Raw genomic sequence first — 22,948 nt, 5'->3', positions numbered from 1 at the left:
GATAGTTAACAACCCTGAGCCCAGAAGCTAGAAAAGATTCACTAAGCCCTGCCTTTTGTTTATTAAAAAAAAAAAAAAAAAGGAAAGAAAAAAGAAAAACACCTTTTGCTTCCATCCCACCCCCCACCACCATGTCGTGAGCAAGGGTTGTTCTCGTGCGGCTTGGCCGCCCGGCCGCCTTTCTTTCCACTGAACAGCGCCGTCTCTCACCCGTGGGCGCTAGCGAGGAATAAGCGTGCATCGGCAGACGGAGAATCCGCCGATTCCGCTAGGCCCCAGGCCGCTTCTGGGCTAGAGCCAACTCAGTCTGCATGATTTTCGGGTTTGCCTCCGCTCTTGAATGCCCTTTGCGGGCGTAACTGGACCTTCACCCATCGATACAGACAGCGGTGTTTGTGGCTTGGGATAACCATTGCGGTTTCAAGACCCCTTTCCAATACCAACAAAAAGAGAATGTCCTTCCGAAGCAATACATGGATATTCCCTCAGATAGTTACATGAGAGAGTCGCTCATCGTAACGACAGCCGTGGTCTCCTGAATTGATGACGTTGTCCAGGCATGGAAGAATGCCGTGTGCAAAAAGAAAACCCTGCCTTGATCTTTCAGGGTCCGCATACGGTGTAGTATTCCTTGGAGCAGCGGCCTTTTGTGACTCGTCAATTGTTTCTTCACCGTTTCCCTGTTGCTTGGATGTCCATCCCAACTCCGTATCCTTGTTGGGTGGTGCGATTTGTAGGGTGCATGTTTCTGCCCATGTCCTGACTTCTGCTTTTAGCAGCCGCTCACACCTCGCAGGCAGCGATTGGAACCCCGTGCCCTTTAACGTCGACCGGACACGGCCATGGAATGATCGCGGATCTGTCATACCCATCTTCCCCGTTCTTGAGCACCTTTCAAGTCAAGCAAGGACGAAAACAGTGGCCCGGCGCTTTGGGACAGGTTTCGTTACACAATTCTAAAAAACGTGCACAGCTCGATTTCTGCTCTTCTTCACCAGAGGAGTCATTCACCTTTGCGAGGTCGTATTATTATTATTCTTCTTGTCCTTTCCTTTAAACTTCTGGTCTGAATGCAGAACTATGGAATACGGACTATTAGCCCTCCAGGCGTTTCATCGTCCGACCCCGACCATAATCCGCTCAGGATATACCCACCAAGGGTCCACTAGGTTAATAGGGCTTTCGAAGGATCAACCCAACCCCCGAACGGGAACCCTAGCCCGTGGCCATCGCTGAACTGCAAATGCTGTCATAGTGCAGGTAACGCGACGTTTCTCCCAAGAGCATTGTGTGTCAATAAGAGGGACAAAAGGGCCTAAAGGGCCTGTCCCTGAGAAATGGTTTCGTCCAGATGTCCCATTGCTTTTTCTGCATTTCCACCATTCACCCATGCAAGTCTCCCAATGTGTATCGTTCAAGGACCCCGCCCCTGAGCGCCCACTGCCATGCAGAGATGTATGTACTCATTATCCTGCACAGAACCTCGAATACTTATGGCTCATGTACCTTATGGACACAAGCTATTGATCCACGTCTGATCTCCAATACCCGCAAAAAGCAAAATACCCAAAAGGCCACAAAAACAAAATGCCCCCCTCTCAAGCATCCGATGGCTCACAAAGCCCAACAGACCATAAGCCGAATACTTCTGTCCTACCCTGTTTCAGTAGTGTAACAAACAAGACCGGCAAAATACCGAAAGGGCCAGAAGACGGTTAAAAAACCAACTCCACAGGAGCTGCTGCAAGCTGCCCAATATTCGATGTACATTTCATAATGGCCTCCCAAACCTCTCAGCCCCTCTATCCATAGCAGCTGCGGCGTATCCGTTAGAGTGCCATCAATGATTCAAGGGGATCTCAGAAAACCTTCCCATATCTCTTTCACCGTTTCACATATTTTGTTATGTTTTTGTTGTAGTGTATAAGTTATAATGGATGTACTATCCCGCGCTTCCGTTGAACCCAGTTGTTTCGATAACCTGAGGAATCTTTTTTGGGCCCTTGTTCTCTTCGCGGGATGATACCACGATTCTGTTCCGCGCTGAGAGCTCCCGAGGCTCTTGATTATATGCCAACGTTACCTGGCATATGCATAATTCCGCAATTTCAGATCAAGGACCAGAATCCTCAGACCAAAATCTCTCGTTCCCGCCATACGTGTGTTTCCAGAGCCCTTCGCCCCGACTCCTAGTTCCTTTTTCTTCTTTTTTTTTTTTTTTTTTTTTTTTTTTTTTTTTTTTTTTTTTCCCGCAGATTTAACCGTCCCCCCTCATTTTTTTTATTTCTTTTCTTTTCTTTCCCCTTTCCTTTCTCCGCTTTTCCCTTGTGCTATTTTCGTTTCGCAGGATATCGGTATTGGTTCGGATCCAATAGAAGCTTTAAAAAATCGAGAATTGAAAAAAAAAAAAAAGAAAGAAAAAGGATTGGTTCTTTAATTTATTAGTTTATTTCGAGGAGACTGTTCACGGGGTTGCAATCGATAAACACTGAAAGAATTGGTAGGTACCATCATTGAGGAAACATAGGTGGCTGGGAGCCTGAGTATGAGATATGAATTGTTTGGGTATTTAACGGGACACAGTGCCTCACTTCGCAATGCCAATCTCAGGCACCCGACCAGCGTGGAAGGTGCAGGTCGCCAAGAGTAACTCAAAACCAGATGCTTCAAGAAAAAAGAATTTTTTGTGTTATCTGCAATCGTAAACCATACAAAATGACTCGTGATTGATCTGGACACAGAACAGTCTGTTATTCAGTTTTCCGTACATTGCATGCAAGTGCAATGCAATAATCCGAATTCCTTTTTGGATACAAGCTCACAGCCATGTCCAATAGAAGAGTATCTGAGCGGGTTAACGGCATGAGTATTGAACGACCGGAAGGCCCTTTCGGGTCGACGCATTGCTGCCGCCAGTCGGTCAACGAAGCGGTTACCTCCGTCTGAACCAATCATCCCTCCTTTCTATCGGTTCCGCGAGGAATTGGCCCCGTCTTTCCCAGCACTCCTCGGGATAAGGGTATTTAGACGGCCGGCGCATAGAGACTAGTTTACATAACCATGCTTATCTCTTTATAATTGTGACTGATAGTACAGGTTAGCATAGCGAAGTTGACTCGAGATTCGGGGACATTGGGTAGTAGGCGTACTGATATCTTCATCTTCGAGTTGGTGGCTAAGCCCTACTCTCTGCGGCTGATGCTTTACAGAACGACCATAAACGATGGCATGCTTGAACTGCTCCACTATAGATTTGTGGATGGCATTGCACTGCAGTAAAAATAAAGGATTAGCAAAGTGACTCGTTAAATCCGGGGAAGGAAGATTCTTACAAAATCTTCCACCGTGCAATTGTTGGATTTCAGGACGACAGGTGCTGTATAATCTGGAGCTTTGCCCTTGGGCTTCGTGTAGATCCGCTTGAGGTTAAGCTTTTCCCACATTTGCTCTAGAAGCTCATCGACGTTCCATCCGTGCTCTGCACTGATCGGGCATGCATTAGGGATGCGGTAAAGCAAGTCCAATTCCTCAATTGATATGGAGTCAATTTTGTTCAAGGCATATATGACTGGAATATAGCTTCGACTTTTAGCTTCAAGGACGTCTATTAGATCATCGATGGTCGCATCGCAGCGAATGGCAATATCCGCGGAGGAAATTCGATACTCGCTCATGACAGCCTTTATTTCCTGTTATCGGTCAGCACTACCCCACAAGCGATAATTGGTCGGTCCATACTTACATCATGATCAATGTGAGTCAAGGGCACCGTGCTGGTAATCGAAATTCCACCTTTATCTTTCTTCTTGAAAACAATGTTTGGTGGAGACTTGTTTATTCTGATACCAAAGCCTTCCAATTCCGCTTCAATGATCCTTTTATCCGTTAAAGGTTTGTTCACGTCAAGAACGATAAAGATAAGGTGACATGTCTTTGCAACGGCAATAACCTGCCGCCCTCGTCCTTTACCATCCTTTGCACCCTGAATAATTCCGGGGAGATCGAGAATCTGGATTTTTGCACCGTTATATAGGACCTGACCGGGAACCGTCGTCAGGGTTGTGAATTCGTAAGCGGCGGCTGTAAAATGTAACGTAAGCGATATTCCATGATGTAGAATATGAGTAAAGTCAACATACCTTCAGAGTGTTGACCAGTCAACTTGCTCATCAGGGTACTTTTGCCGACAGACGGGAAGCCAATAAAACCACTACAAGGAGGTGAGCTAGAGCTCATCCCTGCGCTAGACGAGGGTCCAAAACTTACACGCTTGCTACACCGGTACGGGCAACATCGAAACCGGCTACAATCAGAGTGTCAAACGCGGCCTTTGCCGAAAAGTCATACGATCATATCACGCACCTCCGCCGCCACCACCACCCCCGCTCGGTGTGAGCAGTTCTCTTTTTAATTTGGCAAGCTTAGCCTTTAACTGTCCTATGTAGCAAGTATTGTCAGCGCCCAATCGCCCGACCTATGAGTTGAGCGGCCGTTATGCCAATTTCCGGGACATACCCAAGTGAAAGGATGTAGCTTTGTTCTTCTGAGTTCGCGCCATCTGTGAGAGGGTCAGATTAGCGATTCACGGAAGTGAAGCGGGATAAGGTAGTCTAACTTCGGCCTCGATCTCCTTGATCTATACATTCTCAATCTGTTAGCATCGTCGCTCGACGGTAACATCGCCTGCAGAAAACGAGGGCGCGCAAACCTTGTCCACGGTAGTCGCCATGACTGCTCGGTTTTGGGTGTTAGCCCGATGGGAGATTGGAGATACGAGAGTGCAAATTAAATGCAAGAAGGATTAGCGGTCTCTCAGCGCCTCGTTTTTCTTCCGATACTAGTTAGTTGAAACAGCAATCAACAGCTGGATTTGGGACCACCGACGCTCTGAGAGCCTATGGCCTTTGTGGGGTTTGATGTTGATAACAAATTGAACAAGGTTTGATATCGGAATAACATTTCTTCCATAGAGGCTGACTAACAAGCTCACTAGCGCGCCGCCGGCAGATAAACTCGCTGGTCAAATTTTTGGATGCCGAATCACCCACAGCACGACCCAAAACCATGACAATTGAGACACACAAACCAATAAGTACTACTATTTTGGGGCAAGAGTATTGTTTCAAAGGGCTCAACATGCAAATTCCGAACCGCGGATTCTTCGCAGTGGCTTGGCGGCCACCAGGGTAGTAGTGAGTCGCCAAGTCGCGAGAAACGGATGCCACTGAGCAAACCGTTACGTAATCGGCGATAAAGGTACCCGGCGAGGCGGATAAAAGTTGGTCATAGTAATCAAGAATCGCAGCTGCGCGGTCTCGTGGCAGCGAGTTGACTATGTAATTGTTCTAGCCAAGTGTTGCACTTCCTCCGCCCAACCCCGATCTTCCTCCACAGAACCACCCAATCTCCCCCAACCTCGTCCCTTTTGAAATCAACGGCCATATCCTCAAAACCACCACCTTTCTCCCAATTCATATTTCTTAACCTCACGTATTGTTATCCTGATAGGATCATTCGATCTTGGTAACCACACACGACACCTAATCACCTAAAGTCATCTTCGTCCAGTCCATCAGTCTCCCGAACCCCACTTCACACAATGCCGTTCCTCGACAACGAGTCCCCAGAGAGGACACCTGTCGTCAACAAATTCCCATCCGATCCCTTCCACAAATTGGTCCAAGATCTCAGCGACGTCCTTGGACCAAGCTCGGGGCTCGATTCAGACGATGTAGATCCCATGGACATCCAACGACTGATGGAAGGGTACACCTCCAACCATAGCGAGTGGTTGCACTATGCCTTGGCGGACCCGAGCAGAGCCTATACCAGAAATCTCGTCGACGAAGGCAATGGAAAGAGTAACCTAGTAAGCACTCCCTCTCATCCGACCCGAAGACATGACTAATGTACGGTAAAGCTCATCCTCGTATGGTCTCCGGGACGGAGTAGCCCGATCCACGACCATGCAAACGCACATTGTGTCATGAAGGTAAGACAGGATAGCATCAGCGACGGTCATCGAGCATCAATTGATGGATCCAATCGTAGATATTGAAAGGATCCCTAAAGGAAACGCTGTATGATTGGCCGGATCAGGAGAAGACGGACGCCGGCGAGGCCGCTCCCATGAAGGTAACCAGAGAGAGGGTGTACGGTGAGAACCAAGTCACCTACATGTCTGACAAGGTAAGTGTAGTGAGCTTGCTCCAGTGAAACAAGTGCTCACTCCCGGTTAGCTTGGCCTGCACAAGATTACCAACCCTGATCCAAATGAATATGCCATCTCACTCCACCGTAAGTCTCGAATCACCATCGGTTGCTATACCAGTGCTTTGGTCTAACGAGATATAGTTTATACCCCGCCGAACGCAGCGCATTTTGGATGTTCTCTCTTTGATGAGCGGACAGGCAAGTCGCGCCATATCAAACAGTGCACTTTCTTCTCTCGAGGAGGACAGAAACTTTGAGGCGGATTCGCGGCTAAAAGTGCCCCAGATATGCCCCTCTCGACGGGACGGGTCACGTTAGTACTCAGTTGTATTCTGAAGTGTTCTTTGATACCATATGTAGCCGTGTTGTTCAGCAAGATGCATCTTCCTTCGATGAATTGATAGTTTGTGCACCGACTGAATTTGTTCTCCTTCCTTCATTTATTTTTAGGGGGTAGGAAACACTCCGCTCAGGCATGAAATGAAGGGTCGTTTCTTGAAAAATTCTTCCGCAATTTGCATGGAGGATGAAAGTCCTCGTGTTTTCAGGGCCCCGGGGGGCTTTTGTATGATATCGCCCATTTTTGTGGGGTTAAGGTTGAGCACGCAATCCGCGCTAAAAGCACGTCATCCCGACTAGTAAATTCTAAATTTTCAATGTTCACACCACCACCACCACCAACAACTGGCTTCCATGACGGGAATGCTGGGCTGGATTTTCCGCCGGATGGCTTTGGTGAATCCCTGAATCTTCATTCGTGGGCTTGATGGGCTGTTGTTGGATGCCCAACCCCGCTGGGCGCAAAGCGTCCGAAAGCTTCCAACGGGATCTTAAGTCTGTTGCAGGACATGCCTTCCTTTGCTCTTGGAAGTCCGCAAAGCTTTCTTCTGAAACCCAAGGAGCAGCAAGGTTAAAGGGAACTTGCGGAGGTTTTGGTTAAGGAATGTGGTCCAGCACACTTCCCGCTCAGTGGAGAATTCATAGGGCTGATATTGACTCTTCGCCTCCTACGGAGTAGATGGCTGCAAATATTCCCACTTCTCTATCCAAGATCCATCTGCGGAGGACCAAGCATTCATTTCTTGAGAATCATTCTCAGTCTTGTTGCTGTAAACGACCTGCAGGGATTGCGGTTGACGTGAGCAACGCAACGGTGAAGCCATGTCGAGGGCACCAACGAATGTACTCCGAATACAGTTCATACAATACATACACCGCGAGAGGATCATGGGTTAAACAGGTCGAGTAGTCCGATCGGGCTGCCGCACGTATTGAGAAACAATAAGAACATGATGCTGCACCTGTCTTTCACACACTTTCCGATAAACATTCATACATACAATCAGCTTGATCATAGGTTCTAGAGAGATGATGCCATGTCTAAGGTAGCATATGCCCATGAAAAAAAAAATAAAAATAAAAATAAAAAATTCATTCCTCAAGAGCATCTTCAAGGGCTTCGAGGAATTGATCGAAGTTACGCCATACGTCACTTCATTTCACGCATGGAGTTTCCCGACGTGCTTTGTCCATGCACGGCTCGCGGAGAGTTCTGTCGCCCCAGAGCGTCCTCTGCTTTTATGGAGAGTCCAGCCCAATTGATATTAATAGAAAAGGTATCCGTGGGGAAAAGGAGCCGCAGGCTCTCTTAACATTGAAACTCAAAAGAGCTGTTGCAAATCGCATCGCACTGGAGCAACGTTCGTTGAATGCCTTGGGATCTCAGACTCCCGCCCTTGGCGATTCTCTGAGCGGCTCTTGATTGGTTTGGCGCGGTTAACGAGTCTCCCAAACCTTAATTCGCCGTGCTTCCAGACAAGGCTTTGGACATTTGCGAATTCTCTTTGTATCTTGAGGTTTTCCATGTCCTCCTTATTAAGCAGGCAATCTTTAATTCCCTGAATAACGCTTTTGTCTCAAACCACTTGCGGGAGAGGCCCGTTCCTCTCGGTCAGATTCAGGCGACGCGCGTCCACGTGGTTGGTTTAGTTAGATAACTCAGCATCACAGCTGCCGCATGGGTACGGAGTGGTTTCAACCCATGAACAGAAAAAGTTCCCTGGAGGTGAGACCGCAGCACTACTCTCTCGCAAGCTCAATCCGAATGAGTGTGTCACAGCCTGACACTATATGGGGTCGTCTACCTTCTATTCACAGGCAGCGTTGGGAATGCGATTCCACCGAGTCCTAGCTCTCCTGGGACTTGCTGTCCTTGTCTGGATTTCCCTTTCGTTGATACGCACGAAATCCGCTGCGCCCGTTATACCGGCATCCGGCAGTACGCCCAAGCACGATGAGCCGCTGCGACCCGCAAGCCCTCCCTCCCCAGCTGATAAAAAGACGCATCCAATTGCCCGGCTGATCAACCAATCCAAATCGTCGTGGGATGGTGTCAGGTCGCGACAATCGAAGACACTCAAGGAGGCTGTTGAAGAGTATCGGCGCCGATACAAGCTATCACCACCGCCAAACTTTGACGTTTGGTTCGAGTTTGCACAATCAAAAGGGGTTGAGCTGATCGATGAATACGACACAATTTATCACTCCCTACTTCCCTTTTGGAGTTTACAGCCAAAAACGATACGGGATAGAGTCAAAGAATCTCTTGGGTTCGACAATGCTCTCATCGGAGTTTTGATCAGGGACGGAAAGATCAGTCTGGTTGATGGCGGAGGAAACTCCCAGCAATGGAAGCGAGATGCATTGACTGGAATGATGCAACAATTCATACGATACCTTCCAAACATGGATTTGGCCTTCAACACCCACGACGAGCCCCGGGTGGTTTTACCGAGCGACGATCTCCAACGACTGGTATCCAATGCGCTGGATACGGTCATTCCAAAGGTCGCCAAGCACCCGGTGGACAACGCCTGGACGAGCCCTACCGATCTTAACAAGGGCGATAGAATCAACGAGACAAAAACTACAAGGTTCAATTGGTTCGCCCACCAGGCGACTTGGACGACATCGCGCAGCTCATGTCCTATCGACACACCAGTTAGGGATCTAAATGAGAACGCGCGAGATAAAATTGAGGCATACCTGTCTGGTGATTTGGGTTTCATCTACAACACCACTGCTTTCTCAGACATCTGTCTCTCCCCGTCTCTAAGATATACTTTTGGAATGTTCGAGCGGCCGAACGCCATGAGCGTTGTCCGTGATCTGTTTCCCATTTTTTCTGAAAGCAAAGTATCAAGCTTTCAAGATATCCTCTATCCAAGTCCATGGTACTGGTCTGGAAAGGTAACTTACGACCCGAAACTTGATGTCAGTTGGGATAACAAAAAAAGCCAAGTTTACTGGCGTGGTTCCACCACGGGAGGATTTTCTCGAGCCGGAGGCTGGCGGAGGCAACATCGGCAGTTATTCGTAAAGAATATCAACGCCGTGGATGATGTGAAAGTTCTTGAGAACAAAGAAGGAAACTGGACTATGCACACGGTCAAACAAAACACCTTCACACATCTGCTCAACGTGAGCTTCAGTCATGTGGGCCAGTGTGACCCGGAGGATTGCAACGCACAGTCGCACTATTTTAACATCGTAAAGCCAGACAGCCAGCATGAAGCCTGGCGTTTCAAGTATCTTGCTGATGTTGATGGGAATGCCTTCAGCGGGCGGTTCTATGCTTTACTAAAAAGCAATAGTTTGGTCTATAAACTTGCAGTTTTCCGCGAATGGCACACAGAGTGGATCCAACCCTGGGTTCATTATGTTCCATTGAGTCTCAGGGGTAACGAGCACATTGAAGCCATACGATATTTTGCTTCCGAAGAAGAGGGACAACGTCACGCCAAGTTTATTGCTCAAGGAAGTAGCAGTTGGGCCAAGAAAGCACTGAAAAACGATGCTCTTGAGGTTTGGTTTTTCCGCCTGTTGTTAGAGTGAGCATTGGTCCCCTTCCACTTATGTTCTCGTTTGGGTTCAGTGAGATTGACTTTTACTAGGTACGGACGAATTGTCGATGATAATCGGGAAAAGATAGGATTTTCATTCGGCTCATCCTAATTACGAACCGGTTATGCCGCATACGGAGTGGCGCTATGCGCTGCATCCATGCATGGCGATAGAACAGCATTTGGGATAACGTGCGCCGGCGTATGATCCTTCGATTTTTCCTTCTGGTTGAATGTATTATACTGCAAGGACTCATATTTCATATGGAGCAGGAGCATGTCAGTTATGGTCTTAATGTTGAATACATACACACATTTGAAATGGCCTAGGAGGCAGGGGGATGTCGAATGGGTATATTTCATCAAGACACTACCAGCAGTTTGCATTCATATGCACAGAGTATGCCACACAATAAATAACCCTTCGACATCATACTGTTGGCGGGATTCGGCGCGGAGCGCAGAATCCTTCGTGAGCCATCAATTAAACTTTCGATGTGCTGATCGTCGTCCACAGATGGCCAACTGGCCCATGAGCGTTTTAAGGACGTTAGGGCATGACATCAGCATCGCATCTTGGCCAAGGCGAAAAAAAAAAAGGCCCAGCTTGGATTGCTGTAGCAAGGTTGCGGACTCTATTATTCATCCTGGCACGAGCGACGGAAAACGCCCTTGCTTGGAGGCAAATGTGGATTATCCGACCAACGTCGAAAGGAAGCGAGGAGCGACTCAATAATCCCTCTCATTTGCTAGTATGGGCGTTACTTAAAGGCTGGCCAGTCCCAGAAGCCTGCCTGTTTCTTGCAAAAGAGGTGAGCATGTGAATTGACACTGGTGATCAAAGATCAGTTTGTCGCCTGTTGTTGTTTCAACTATGAAGTCGGGGACGGATGCTCTTACAAGCAAATATCGATCCCCAAGGCCTGCGTTTTGCTGAGTTGTAGCCTGTGCTCTGCTGACAATCAAAATGTCCATTCTGGGGTATTTGGGCCTGTTTCTGGTGTTAGCTTATGGGGTGTTTACTTTCATATTGTATGGGATTACTGCTATTTGCAAAGGAACGTTCTTTCACAGACAGACTGAAAAGGAGAACCTAGAGCTGGTATTGGGTAGGTTGCGTGAGGGCTCTTACATCCCTCCATATATGTTTGATGCCATTTGTTCCGACATGTGCTAATAGGCATTGAGCACAGCAAGAGATCGATTCTGGAACCTCTCGAAGCCATGGGCGGGTCTCTTTCACCGATTCCTCACCCTGAGGACAGGGTTTAAATTTCACTACATCACGAGCGATGAGCCGGGAACAGCTGGACGTCAAAAATCCGACAAGCCACTTGTTATTTTCTTACATGGTTTCCCCGATAGCTGGGCCATTTGGCGACACGTCCTCGCTTCTTCCTCGATCCGCGAGTCAAGCACAGTAGTTGCAGTTGACCTTCCAGGATACGGCGGAAGTGACTCGTTAAAGAAGTATGGAGCCACTGAAGTTCTGGAGGCTTTGACAGAGTTTATTATCTCGCTCCGAGAAGAGTGCGGCGTGGATAGTCCTGACAATGAGCACCGTTCAAGAAAGGTGTTTATCGTTGCGCACGACTGGGGTGGTCTGCTGGCTTTTCGTCTAGCTGCTGAAGCTCCACAGGTGGCCGACAGATTCATCATTGTCAATGGGCCTTTGGTAAGATATGATATATTGCCTAACACAAAAGCCCTGACGACTAACTCACTAATGTAGATGGCCTTGGTGAGATCTAACATACGCCTCCTGACTGAATCTTCATCGAAAATGTTCAAAATGTTCCTACGAGAGCCGTGGCACTCCAGGTCACTTTTGTTGAAATCAGTGCAAACATTGAAACCCGTGATCCACCAGTTTTGGTGTTCTGGATACATCTTTGCCTTCCAGCTACCCATGCCTCTTGTCAGATATATGGGAACCGGCGGAAACTATTCCTTTCTGAAAGCAATCCACCGATTATCTGTCGGTGTAGCCGGCAAGTTCACACTTCGAGATGCCCAAGAGTCAATGGCGAGTACCCTCGGCCCCGGGGTACTGGAATGTGAAAGTATGACAAATGAAGGAGAAAAATACCCCCCATCAGTACTTGAGCGCGATAAATCTGGGAATTTTGGCGCTATAGTGTCATATTATCGCCATGGGGCGGCCGACGGAGTCTGGCACAAGTCACTGGAAACGATCTCGTCTGTATTCAATATATGGCCGGACGGACCACGACGAACTAGTAGCGGAACGGGCATGTTTGATATTAAGAATGGCTCACTAAAAGCCAATGCAACAGTTTTATGGGGCCAATCGGATGTTGCCCTCGACTCTCATCTTGCACTGGAAGGGATCGCGGACTATCTTGTCCACGGAAGTCAAGTGATTGTGCTTCCCAGAACTGGTCACTTTCCGCAAGTCGAAGTTGAAAGTAGGGTGGCTCTCGAGAAAGTGATCGAATGGGCCGTTCGTGGCGAGAAGGGTGATTTGGAAGCATTCGTGCGTTCTAAATATCCCGATGCCAAAGCCGTAGTCCGAAAATAAGCCGATAGGTGGACGTTTTCTTTGCAGCTTATCCGTCCTGATGATGCGCAGCATGCTAGTGGACCCTTCGCATTTCAATCAGATTGTTTCCTGCAATTATGAATGGCGCAAAGCTAGCAGTTTGTCCCTTGACAGGTGTATTCTCTGCAAATTTTCTTTATATCCTTGAGCAAATTGTACGCTTGTCCTTGAGTCGGCCAAGCAGGTTGTAGGGAAAGGAGCCTCGCGCGCTTTTAACCGGTGCTTTCTGATCACCTGTACCCTACTTGGTTCAGCACGCCTGAGGTCCTCAATGTACATGGTTCTCTTGCTTCTTAACTTGATGGCGTTTTCTCCGGTCTAGTCGAGAAGCAAATAGAGGCATTATACCTTATCAGGTGTCACAACCGCTACCAATATCAACCACGACACTTCCCAAGGTCACATCAGCCAAACCACATTGGGATATTACTTGGATCACTTGCAATAGTCAGTACTCTGATCCCTTGAACCATTGCATAAGGGTTGAACACGCATAGCTGGAGCCAATACTCCCTGCCTTGGGTCTGGTTTCAAAAACCGGGGGGCGAGATCTGACTTCCGGGCCAACCATTATTCTAGATTGATAGTCAACTCATTGATAGAATAAGGAAAGGGGCTCCGGATATGCCGTAAGGGAATATCTATCGCCGTTTATCGCGCTTTCTGAAGAACCTTCGTGGTCTCCGTTAAACCGTGGCACTCTCCAAGGCCATTATCTCGCGCGTGTTTGCCATCCCGTTCTTCGATGCGGTGCACGAATTGGAAACCGATACGGAAATAATCGTAGGATCTGGCTCGGACCAAGGCCCTTGGAAGAATTCCTTGATGCTGAAGGGTACGAGAAACAACCTTTCAGAGCTTTCCCTCTTATAAAGAATGGTTGTCACACTCGACGCAAAATATACACCTATAAGGGAGGAGAAGGTATAGTGAAAGTATCTTTTCGTTGACCTTTGATTCTCCCGTCAAGTATATGCTATTCTCCTTTTATTCGACTAGGTCAATGAACCTCATCGGCGTTTCGAAAGTCTACAGTCTTTTCCCGGTTGCTACATTTATCAAATGCGGAATACACACGCTTAGGGAGGACTAGGGGTGTGTGGGAGAAACACAAACCAAGTGGCTATGAGGTTTTCAAGGCATAATGTGGCATATTACGACACCCACAGGCCTGTACCTCCCCGCAGTGTTGGGGATCGTTACATCTGGTCAATCTAACTGGATAACCCGTGGTTCCCCGAGGGCGAGTTCGAATATACGAGGCTTTTACCGATAGATGGAATCATGATACTCCCCGATAAGTTGAGCTAGGAGTGTACCCCGGACGAAAAGGCATATTTATACGTCTACTTGTATTCGTTGGCTTGCCGGACTTCGCCAACCGTTATGTAGATAGTACGGTGGGATCTCCAATCTTAGCACATATCTTCGCATCGTCAACGGTAGAATACATTGATCCAAGGGATCTATGCTTATGGATTTCCGCCCAACTATTGCGACTTTAAAATTCAAGCAGCCAGAATCTAACCTTCAGGATCGTTCGTGAAGTGATTTCAATGCACTGGTTCCGGCTCTGCTTATCGTGTCACAGTAATTTATCACTGGTGGTGGTTGAAAATAGAAGAGCGCTTGGTTGAAACCCAGCCCGGTTTCATTAGTGCTCTTCCTAAGGGTGAATCTTTCAGGTGCCGATTACAATCTATGTACTCCGTAGATGGAGTAAGAAGGCCGATGAATAGATAGTAATGTAAGCTGGTAAGGAAGAGTTGAAGAGATGGGAAAAAAGGGGTGAGTTGCACGGATTCACAACTCGACTTAGGTGCAGTAACTACGGAGTAACCAGTTAGTACCCCATAGCTACTTTATCCAGGGCGCTGAACGACACTCCGGATTTCAAAGCTGCTTATGTCTCAATTTCGTTCTTGGCCAGCAGGGCTTTGATTCGTGCTTCTTTGGATCTTTTATTTTATACCAGACAGCGGGAGTCAGATCCTGGGATACCTTTTTTTTTTTTTTTTTTTTTTTTTTTTTTTTTTTTTTTTTTTTGGGGTGCGAGGAACGATTGCAATTCAGAGGGATGGCGGCGTTTTCAGGAAGTTAAAAGAACGTCACTCGGTTCACGGGTCGACCAAGGGGAAGGCTGATGTCACACGGTTCCTAGCCTGTTCAACCTTCAGACTTGGGCGCAACTCTCTTGACAACACCCGGTTAATGCCCCGGGTAGCTTCTTTCATGCTCCAGGCTTCCTGGAGCTGGACTTGAGGTTTTATTGTCAGCTAGGAAGGCCCAAGCAAGGCTGGATATGATTGTCCAACATGGCAGATACCAGGGAGGCTGTATACTGTACGGTGAGTGCGAGAGGAGTTCTGCGCGGGGTTGTCATCTTTGCTAATTTCTTCCAGCTCTTAATGAGTGACAATTATCTTCCAGGTCGATATACTCCCAGCTAAACCGCTCTATAACTCTACTCTTGCTAATAAGCGCTAGGCGCCATGGTCCTGGCCCATTCGTTGAGGGATAATGGCACACGGGCGAAGATCGTGGTGCTTGTCACCCCGGATAGCTTGCAAGCCTCAACTATCGAGGAGCTCAAGGTGCGCCTTGGATATACAGAGTAACACTCATTCCAGTGAATGAAGAATGGTAATTAAAGCATTGCTTTAGTCCCTTTACGATGAAGTAATCCCGGTTAGCCGGGTGGTCAACGTATCTCCAGCCAACTTGTACTTGATGGACAGACCCGATTTGATATCCACATTCACGAAGATAGAGCTTTGGAGACAGATTCAATATAGACAGATAGTCTATATTGACGCGGATGTCGTGGCCCTCAGAGCCCCAGATGAACTGCTCACACTTGATACCCAGTTCGCTGCCGTTCCAGATATCGGATGGCCGGACTGTTTTAATTCCGGGGTCCTCGTCCTTCGCCCAAGCCTACAGACATACTACTCCCTCGTCGCATTTGCGCAGCGAGGGATCAGTTTCGATGGCGCCGACCAAGGTCTTTTGAATATGCATTTTAGAAATTGGGATAGGCTGAGCTTCGCGTACAACTGCACGCCCAGCGGGCATTATCAATATATCCCTGCGTTTCGGCATTTTCAAAGTAGCATTAGTCTTGTACATTATATCGGACAGAAAAAGCCATGGAGCCTCCCGAGGCAGACTTTCCCTGTCGAAGGCCCCTATAATCAGCTGCTTGCACGATGGTGGGCAGTATACGATCGCCATTACCGACCAGCACCTCCAATGGTATGAAAGTTATCCAAGAATAGTATAGTAGTTAAATACCTAACTCAATTGATTGCTAGGCTATACCTGCGTCGATACAACCTGACTATCTCTCGACTGAGCATGGCTTGAGCCAGCCCGCTTCAACAGGGATTACAGAACCTTTCAGCCCCCCAGACAGCGGCTCTATCGCATCTTTTGGAAGCGCTGGTCTGAAATCGGCAACTGCCTCCGAGGTTTGCCCTTCGGAGATCACTACAGAATCGATGAGATCACAGGAAGCCCGGAATGCTCAGATTCCTACTTTTTTGATACCCAGATCCGCACCGGCACCTGATCTCACATTTGGTCCTGAAGGTGGGGACTTATGCCGTGCGGGCCATGAAATCCCCGTTGCAAAATTTGAACCTGCCTCAAATGTCATTCCGCAAAATATGCGGCGTGAGCAGAGCGCTTCTATCCATCACCCTCAAATTCTTCCTGTGAGCAAGCCATCTGCTCAGCCTGTTGAGTCTTACGCTAGTCGTGAAACCCCAGCACCATCCGAACCTGCTTTAAGTGCTGTTCCACAACATGCACGTGGTGAGGAGAATATTTCTGTCCACCGTCCCCAAATGCCTCCCACAGACCAGCTGTCTACCAGGTCCCAAAATGGCCCATCCCAAAACAGCAATAGAGCTTCCTTTACAGCATCTGATCTTGTTCAAAGTATTGTTCCACAGTATGTCCATGGCGAGGAGAATATTTTGGTTCACCGCCCCCGAATATCTCTTGTGGACCAGCCATCTGCGCGGTCCCAAAAAAGCCATGCGCCTTCTTTTATGATACCTGAACCTGCCTTAAGTGTTGTTCCACAATATGTGTATGGTGAGGAGAATGTCTCTGTTCACCGTCCGCAAATGCCTCCTGTGGACCAGCCATCTACTAAACTGGCTGGATCCTATACTGATATCGGCATACTGACGCCTCGGACTACTGTGCATCGCCCTGTTCAGCTTCATCAAACTTCATTGCCACCGACAGAACCTGCACCTACTGTGGATGGGAGTGGCCTGCCCAGATTTGTATCTGTGGAAGCAAAAGAAACTGCAAACAATGCCAGCACTCAACCATTGCGTGCTGTCTCTCCTCCAATGATGATCTGGGATGCCGCACGGTAGGTGCTCCGGTTTATCTGAATTAATATCGTTATCTAAAGATTTGTTTCAGCGCACCGCCGCCCCTTGACTCAAGGCCTGAAGCTGCGAATTTTCCATCTCAGACGTATGCAATGTCCAATAGCACACAATTATTCCGTCCCCCCAAGTCATATCCGAAGGTCCCGAAACATATGTATTACGAGGTTCCACCGAAGCCGCCCGTGTCGGAAGCTTTAGCTCGGATTTTTCCTTGGGAAAGCCAGGCTCCGGTCCCCTCTCGGGTGTTCTCTGATGAGGTGCAAGATAATGAAGCACCTCATCCAAGAGCTACTCTATTGGGAAAAACTAAAGGTGGGCCGTTAAAAGGCACCGGCAGAGTCCCAACAAACCCCTGGGATACACACAACCAAACGAATGCCTGGGATGAGATACCTGAGATTGAGCAGTACATGCGGTCTTTTCAGGGATCTCGAAAGGGCAGCGTTCAAGTGATTTCGGGGGCAGAATCTAGCGGAAGGAGACCTAGTTTGCGACTAACCGATTTTCCAACTGAAGCTGAGCGCCCAAGTCTTCCAGTAACTCCCGCACTTATCCGGAGGCGGTACCTCAAAGGATCCAAAGATGGCACGGAGGGTTTACGGGGCGCCAAAGGTGTCCCGCAACAGGACGAATGGGTGTGTCTTACGGTCAATGCCTTTGCGAATATCCTTCGAGTCACGTACTTATACTGGCGTTTTACAGAACCCCGCAGAGCAGCTCGAGAGGCTTCATAAGCACCATTGCAAATTTCTTGACAGCGCATTACGAAACATTCAGAAGGAGGAGGATTGACGAGACGTGACCATTTGCCAGTTTTGAAGATAATTTCTCTTCTGACCCTCCTTTTGTTTCTTCTATCTTATAGGAAAGGAAACTGATATTAGCCCTTTGGTGCAGCACAACAGCCAGATTTTCTTAAATAATTTATTTGACTTTCTCAAAATATCACCAAAACATGCAATCATACTTGCTTGATGTACAGCACATACAATATCTTGTCCTGATCCATTTCAGAGCGAGATTGGTCCTGGGTAAACAATCATCCGACCAATCCGAGCTGATATTTAGCCTTCGCTTTAGCTTTGAGATACTGGTTAAATAGTTAACGTGTTTTCTATTTTCACATCTTGGGTACTCTCTGTCTAGTTGACCTTTTTTTTATTAAAAAGACAAAGCCAGTATTATTCCACCTTTTCTTCAGTAACCTTTGCTTCCACTCCAAGCTTTTCCAATCGCATACCAACTCACATCCAGCACGTAAATGCCCACCGCCTCAAGAACATACCTCCTCACATATATAACATGAAAATACGCCACGGCGAACAAACCCATAACCATCACCACATGGCCAACATAAAACTGCCGTTTTGTGAGGCTCTTCCCTCCAGAACTCATAGACCAAATGATCCAAGCCAGAAAAATCCCAGTCACACCCCATTGCACATCTGCATCATTGATACGTTTGGAAAACAGCGACTGAAGAATGAAGAAGGCCGTATAGAGTAAGGCATGGGAGGTTAGGAGTGGAAACAACACAATACGGCCGTAGAGTCGGTGGTAGGGGGTCAGGATGGATTGCGGGAGTCCCAAGAGGCGAAGTAGAGGATTGGTGCGAGTTGAAAGCTTAGGTGAGAGGATTATTTGTAGGGGAACCGTGGCCATGGTGGTGTGTGCGAGGGACTTAGTGAGGTGAAGATAGTCTAATGAAACCCATTAGGATATTGGTTAAATACTGATTTCATATCATCAGGGTAGTTTCTTTCTGCAGAGGTTATTGATGACTCAATGTTCATCCGCAGTGTCGCCATGAGACAATCCCATGAATAATAGGGAAATTATATGGATGGCATGAGAACCATCCAAATGACCGCGAAAAACAACACAAGATCCATAAACAATCAAACCTACCATCACCAGTCCGCCATGAAGACAATCCCACAAGCCAAACCGCCCATACGATCGTAAGCAGACACTGCCTCCTTGTCTCCCTCCATCCTTTGAAAGGAGGACGATCAAGCCAAGCTTTCTCCCCTTTCTTCCCGCGAGAGGTACCCGAAGTGCTCCCCAACACCGCGTGTCTATACAGACTTACACCCACCAGCACGATCAACGCAGAAACTTGAGCAATGATGCCACGGTGATCGAGGATCTCCCGCCGTTCCTGGCTTTGAGACTGCGAGAGGGAAACAAACCGATATGGCCAGAAAGAAGATTGCATTTCTCCCCACCCCCCCTTTTCTCCTTCTCTTTTTTCTTTCGTCTCCTCTAATCTCCTGCCAGCCCTGCGAATAGAAAGTATGCCAGACAATCAAGCAACAAAATCTGGGTATCTGGAGCTGGGGCAACCTTGTCGCTCGTCTAGTCAGGCAAGTTTTGTGATAGATTTACACAGCGCACCCTGAACTGCGAACTCAGGCGATATCGCACCGAAAAGGAAAAGGACAGAAAAAATGCAAAATGAAAGGTATGAGGGTTACACTTGCTCAAAAGAAAGAATTGTGCGCCTCGACTTGCACCTTTTTAAGTAGGAATAATGTAATTATGATGGATAGGGACTTTAAAAAAAATTCCACGCCTTTGGCCCAAGTTTTTATTATTAAGCAATCCGGTTCGCATTCGCCAGCTCGAAGACGGCAACGCAGCTAATTATGTGCAGATTCACTATCCCCACAGCGCTCCCTACAGACGGCTGTTTTGAAAGCATGAGGGTCCAGGGCCAATATAGAGATGAAGAGCTGCCTATGCAAATAGTTACGTCTCTAATCTGACAAGGTCACACCTGTGTCTAAATGATGGGCCCGATCTCTCTCCGATAGGATCGATTTCCAAGACCAGGATCTACCAATGAGAAAAAAAAGGAAATAAAGGAGCAAGTGATCATGGAGACGTTTGCATGGCTTCTCCGTAATTCCCTGCTGCTGTAGTGGCAAAGTATCGCACATCTACGTCCTCATCCTGCTTAAGTTGTTCGAGATGGGGAAGGATCTGATGCTGAATGATGGATTGATTTCGTGGAGACGGGCTTTTTGCCTGATCGGATTTTTCGAGTTCGCTAATAGTGCCCTCTTCCGGTAGTCGCTGGAGAATGTCGATTAGCACTGCATACGACTTTGCTACGTTAAACCTGATATTTGGAATATCGTCTTTGGAGAGTCGGTCCAAGATTGGCAGGATTGAGCCTTCAATCATTTTGAGAGTGATGACTGGCGCAAGGGTCTGGACAATAGGTTAGCGAGGTACAAAGCAGAGTCCAGAATCTTCTTTCACTTACACTAATGGCAAAACAGGTCGTCATTCGGTACAAATAATTCGGATGCTGACCCATAGCAACAACCTTAGGGATGATCGATTCATTTGCCCAGTCAACTCCGAAGAGCTCTGTCAGTTTTTTGAGGTTCTGAGTTGCAGCTTCTCGAATCGAGAACACAGAGTCACCGAGCCAGCCAAGGCAGAGACTGTTAAGTTGTTCATCGAAAAATTTAACGCCAAGCTGGCTGGCCAGCAAGGGAATGTATTCGATAATCGCCAAACGCACACGCCATTGTTTGTCCTCAGCCAACTGAACGATTGCAGGCAGAAGGGATTGAGAAAGCAATTCAATACCAATGACTATCGCCCACCCATTAATTACAATATTCAATTGTTTTGGCACCTGGGAGTGAATTACCTTTGTTAACTAACTCCAATTTTGATATGATGTGGAGTCGGACGTCAGGGAAATCATCCTTTAGCATTTGCAAAAACATAGGAAGCAAATGAGAGATAGTCCTATCCGGTGGGTTAGACATATGGGAATGAAAATTTGAGGCAGAAAAATGGAGGCATACTCTTCCTTGCCGAGGATTGGAGCTAATCCACTGATCTGCGTACCCAATGCTGCACGAACATGCTGAGACTGGTCGGAGACAAGGTCTTCTATGCTTGTCATGATCTCATTTAAAAGTGTCTCACGATCAAGCAGAGAGCAAAAACCTAAGGACAAGTTAGACATCGCATATCGCACATATTTCTCGTGTTGAGGGTGTATACCAGGAATTTGCCCTGCTATTGCTGTTCGAACTTCGGCTTCTGTATCTTTTAGGAGCTTAACAAATGCTGGGACTAAATCACGATTCACAACTTGATCATCGACAGCTTTCGCAATCTACGAGGACTGTTAGCTATATGGTATATATTACGCAATAGGGACTCGAATTACCTTCTCGAATCTGTCAGCGACCATATATCTTACTCTCCAGCTTTTATCCTCAAACAAACTCCGAAGCGATGTAAGGAGAACGCCGTGACTTGACTGCTGTTCCTTGGGGATCTCCTCAGCAATTGAGATCAGAATTTCGACAGTAAGCAACCGGACGCTATCCTGGTCGTCGTTGGCAAGATATTGAAAAAGAGGAATCATTTCTTCTATAATAACTGGTGTTTGCATCTCCTTCACGAACTTGGCAAGATTGTTGGCCGCTTGACGTCGAACCATCGGCGTATCATCATGAACCAGCTGTCCGAATTGTTGACGCATGGCTTGCTGATGCGCGGGGGAGGCGGACTTATACGGGGCGCAGTAAAGGCCGGTAGCAGATATCTTGGAAGTAAACCAGTCTACTTTTGAAAGGCGGACGGTCAGGGGTATAAAGTGCTCTTCGATCTGCCTTGGCGACAACTGCTCGCATATCTTGTTCAGGGACTCTACGGCCTAGACAGAGAAGCTCGTCAGATTTCCATCTTCGTGCTTTGTTGAGTGAATAAGCCTTTGTAGAAACTTGTAATTCCGCACCTTTTCCCGAACCAGTGGTTCTTCAATCGCAGCCAAGTTTTCGAGAGGAGAGAGGAGAACGTGCGCGTACTCCGGACCGCCGACATATTCGACAAACCCACCTAATTCTTCGCTGAGGGCAGTCAAGACTTCATCCTCATCCTCTATGGATTCTGTCAAACAAATACGTTAGAATACGCTCATTGGCTTTGGTTTGGTTTTTTTTGTTTTTGGGTTCGTCGACGGTTTCGCGGGGAATGACGCACCGTCAAGGAAGGGAATCAGCTCGTCGCGAGTCCTTTCCGGACCGAGAGCCAAAGCAATCGTCGAGAGTCTGTGGATAGCATTTAAGCGGAGCAAAACATCATCATGCTAGATGAGATAAGGAGTCAATATCACACCATCGTCCGGAGTGCGGGGAACGGGCCGATGGACGCCAGGTACCTTGAGCTCGTCGATCAACACTGCGATAGGGTAGAGTTCGTCGTTTTCGGCTTGGCCTTCCATGATTAATGGGTGTTCTGACGCCACGATGAATACGCGGGGGGGAAGGAAGGAATTAATGCAGGAAGGGCGGATGTAAGGGGTGAATGAGAAACGAAGAAGTTAGCGCCCTGTTCGGATGTAAATACAGGGAGTCAGAAGGCGAATTAAAACAGAGAAGTCATGGAGGCTTTTCCGAACAAGTATATTCGGCCTGTTCTGAGGACAATCGGTCAGTTCGTGTAGCTTCAAGTCGCGGGCGTGGGACCGAAAGTGTTTTGGACAAGGATTCGCAGGAGAGTCTCGTGGGGTTCCCAAGGCACGAAACTGGTCAAGATCAAGCGTGCCAGTGACAATGAACGTACCTCAAGAGACCACAATTCCAAGAGGTTTGTAGTTGGAGCAAAGACAAAGCTGAGGAATCAGAAGGCAAGCTGGTGAGAAACAAAGACTGGGGGCATCGAGTGGCTGTTGGCTTTTTTTTTTAGGGGGGGGGGCGGTTTTGGTTGTGGTGGTGACGACGAAGAGAGGCAGATGGTTAACGGAGCGAGCAGGCGGTCCCAGGCCTTGCTTAGTGAGTGAGTGAATGAAGCTTTCGGCGGGCACCAGCGACTTTCTGGCGGTG

The 22,948-nt window shown here is 47.8% G+C and overlaps 7 protein-coding genes across 9 annotated transcripts; 5 read left to right on the top strand and 2 right to left on the bottom strand.

The window, feature by feature from the left end:
• Positions 1–372: 372 nt before the first annotated feature.
• On the top strand, positions 373–1,229 carry D8B26_008419 (uncharacterized protein). Its single transcript, XM_066125865.1, has 2 exons — positions 373–738; positions 797–1,229. The coding sequence occupies exons 1-2, from the start codon at positions 544–546 to the stop codon at positions 1,055–1,057; spliced, it is 456 nt and encodes a 151-aa protein (XP_065980206.1). The 5' UTR covers positions 373–543; the 3' UTR covers positions 1,058–1,229.
• Positions 1,230–2,453: 1,224 nt separating this feature from the next.
• On the bottom strand, positions 2,454–4,888 carry RBG1 (GTP-binding protein rbg1). The gene is made up of 10 exons (XM_003068362.2): positions 4,709–4,888; positions 4,616–4,636; positions 4,516–4,558; positions 4,363–4,437; positions 4,267–4,303; positions 4,140–4,210; positions 3,743–4,080; positions 3,333–3,689; positions 3,150–3,270; positions 2,454–3,084 (listed from the first exon to the last, which is right to left on the bottom strand). Exons 1-10 carry the CDS (start codon positions 4,727–4,729, stop codon positions 3,065–3,067), a joined length of 1,104 nt encoding a protein of 367 aa, XP_003068408.1. The 5' UTR covers positions 4,730–4,888; the 3' UTR covers positions 2,454–3,064.
• Positions 4,889–5,599: 711 nt separating this feature from the next.
• On the top strand, positions 5,600–6,058 carry CDO1 (Cysteine dioxygenase; the record flags this gene model as incomplete). The annotated part of the gene is made up of 2 exons (XM_066124128.1): positions 5,600–5,869; positions 5,921–6,058. The coding sequence occupies 2 exons, from the start codon at positions 5,600–5,602 to the stop codon at positions 6,056–6,058; spliced, it is 408 nt and encodes a 135-aa protein (XP_065980205.1).
• Positions 6,059–8,139: 2,081 nt separating this feature from the next.
• On the top strand, positions 8,140–10,537 carry CAP10_1 (capsule-associated protein CAP1). 2 transcript variants are annotated; one of them, XM_003068364.2, is made up of 3 exons: positions 8,140–8,278; positions 8,371–10,103; positions 10,167–10,537. In XM_003068364.2, exons 1-3 carry the CDS (start codon positions 8,231–8,233, stop codon positions 10,225–10,227), a joined length of 1,842 nt encoding a protein of 613 aa, XP_003068410.1. In that variant the 5' UTR covers positions 8,140–8,230; the 3' UTR covers positions 10,228–10,537. The 2 variants fall into 2 exon arrangements, with proteins under 2 accessions (XP_003068410.1, XP_065980204.1); XM_066124127.1 differs by having other exon boundaries at positions 8,140–10,103.
• Positions 10,538–10,710: 173 nt separating this feature from the next.
• On the top strand, positions 10,711–13,020 carry D8B26_003378 (uncharacterized protein). Its single transcript, XM_066124126.1, has 3 exons — positions 10,711–11,224; positions 11,309–11,790; positions 11,848–13,020. The coding sequence occupies exons 1-3, from the start codon at positions 11,083–11,085 to the stop codon at positions 12,655–12,657; spliced, it is 1,434 nt and encodes a 477-aa protein (XP_065980203.1). The 5' UTR covers positions 10,711–11,082; the 3' UTR covers positions 12,658–13,020.
• A 1,839-nt stretch (positions 13,021–14,859) lies between these two features.
• On the top strand, positions 14,860–18,082 carry GLG2_1 (glycogenin glucosyltransferase). 2 transcript variants are annotated; one of them, XM_066124124.1, is made up of 7 exons: positions 14,860–15,026; positions 15,081–15,108; positions 15,166–15,272; positions 15,343–15,933; positions 15,993–17,068; positions 17,122–17,725; positions 17,793–18,082. In XM_066124124.1, exons 1-7 carry the CDS (start codon positions 14,994–14,996, stop codon positions 17,880–17,882), a joined length of 2,529 nt encoding a protein of 842 aa, XP_065980201.1. In that variant the 5' UTR covers positions 14,860–14,993; the 3' UTR covers positions 17,883–18,082. The 2 variants fall into 2 exon arrangements, with proteins under 2 accessions (XP_065980201.1, XP_065980202.1); XM_066124125.1 differs by having other exon boundaries at positions 15,081–15,272.
• Positions 18,083–19,640: 1,558 nt separating this feature from the next.
• On the bottom strand, positions 19,641–22,819 carry D8B26_003376 (uncharacterized protein). The gene is made up of 10 exons (XM_003068367.2): positions 22,689–22,819; positions 22,285–22,542; positions 22,107–22,212; positions 21,862–22,013; positions 21,289–21,780; positions 21,120–21,234; positions 20,918–21,062; positions 20,758–20,858; positions 20,362–20,699; positions 19,641–20,306 (listed from the first exon to the last, which is right to left on the bottom strand). The coding sequence occupies exons 2-10, from the start codon at positions 22,345–22,347 to the stop codon at positions 19,968–19,970; spliced, it is 1,851 nt and encodes a 616-aa protein (XP_003068413.1). The 5' UTR covers positions 22,348–22,542; positions 22,689–22,819; the 3' UTR covers positions 19,641–19,967.
• Positions 22,820–22,948: the final 129 nt, after the last annotated feature.

Source organism: Coccidioides posadasii, chromosome 2 (genome assembly GCF_018416015.2).
Source record: "Coccidioides posadasii str. Silveira chromosome 2, complete sequence".
In the NCBI taxonomy this organism is placed as follows: domain Eukaryota; kingdom Fungi; phylum Ascomycota; class Eurotiomycetes; order Onygenales; family Onygenaceae; genus Coccidioides; species Coccidioides posadasii.
This window is presented reverse-complemented; position numbering and strand designations above follow the sequence as displayed.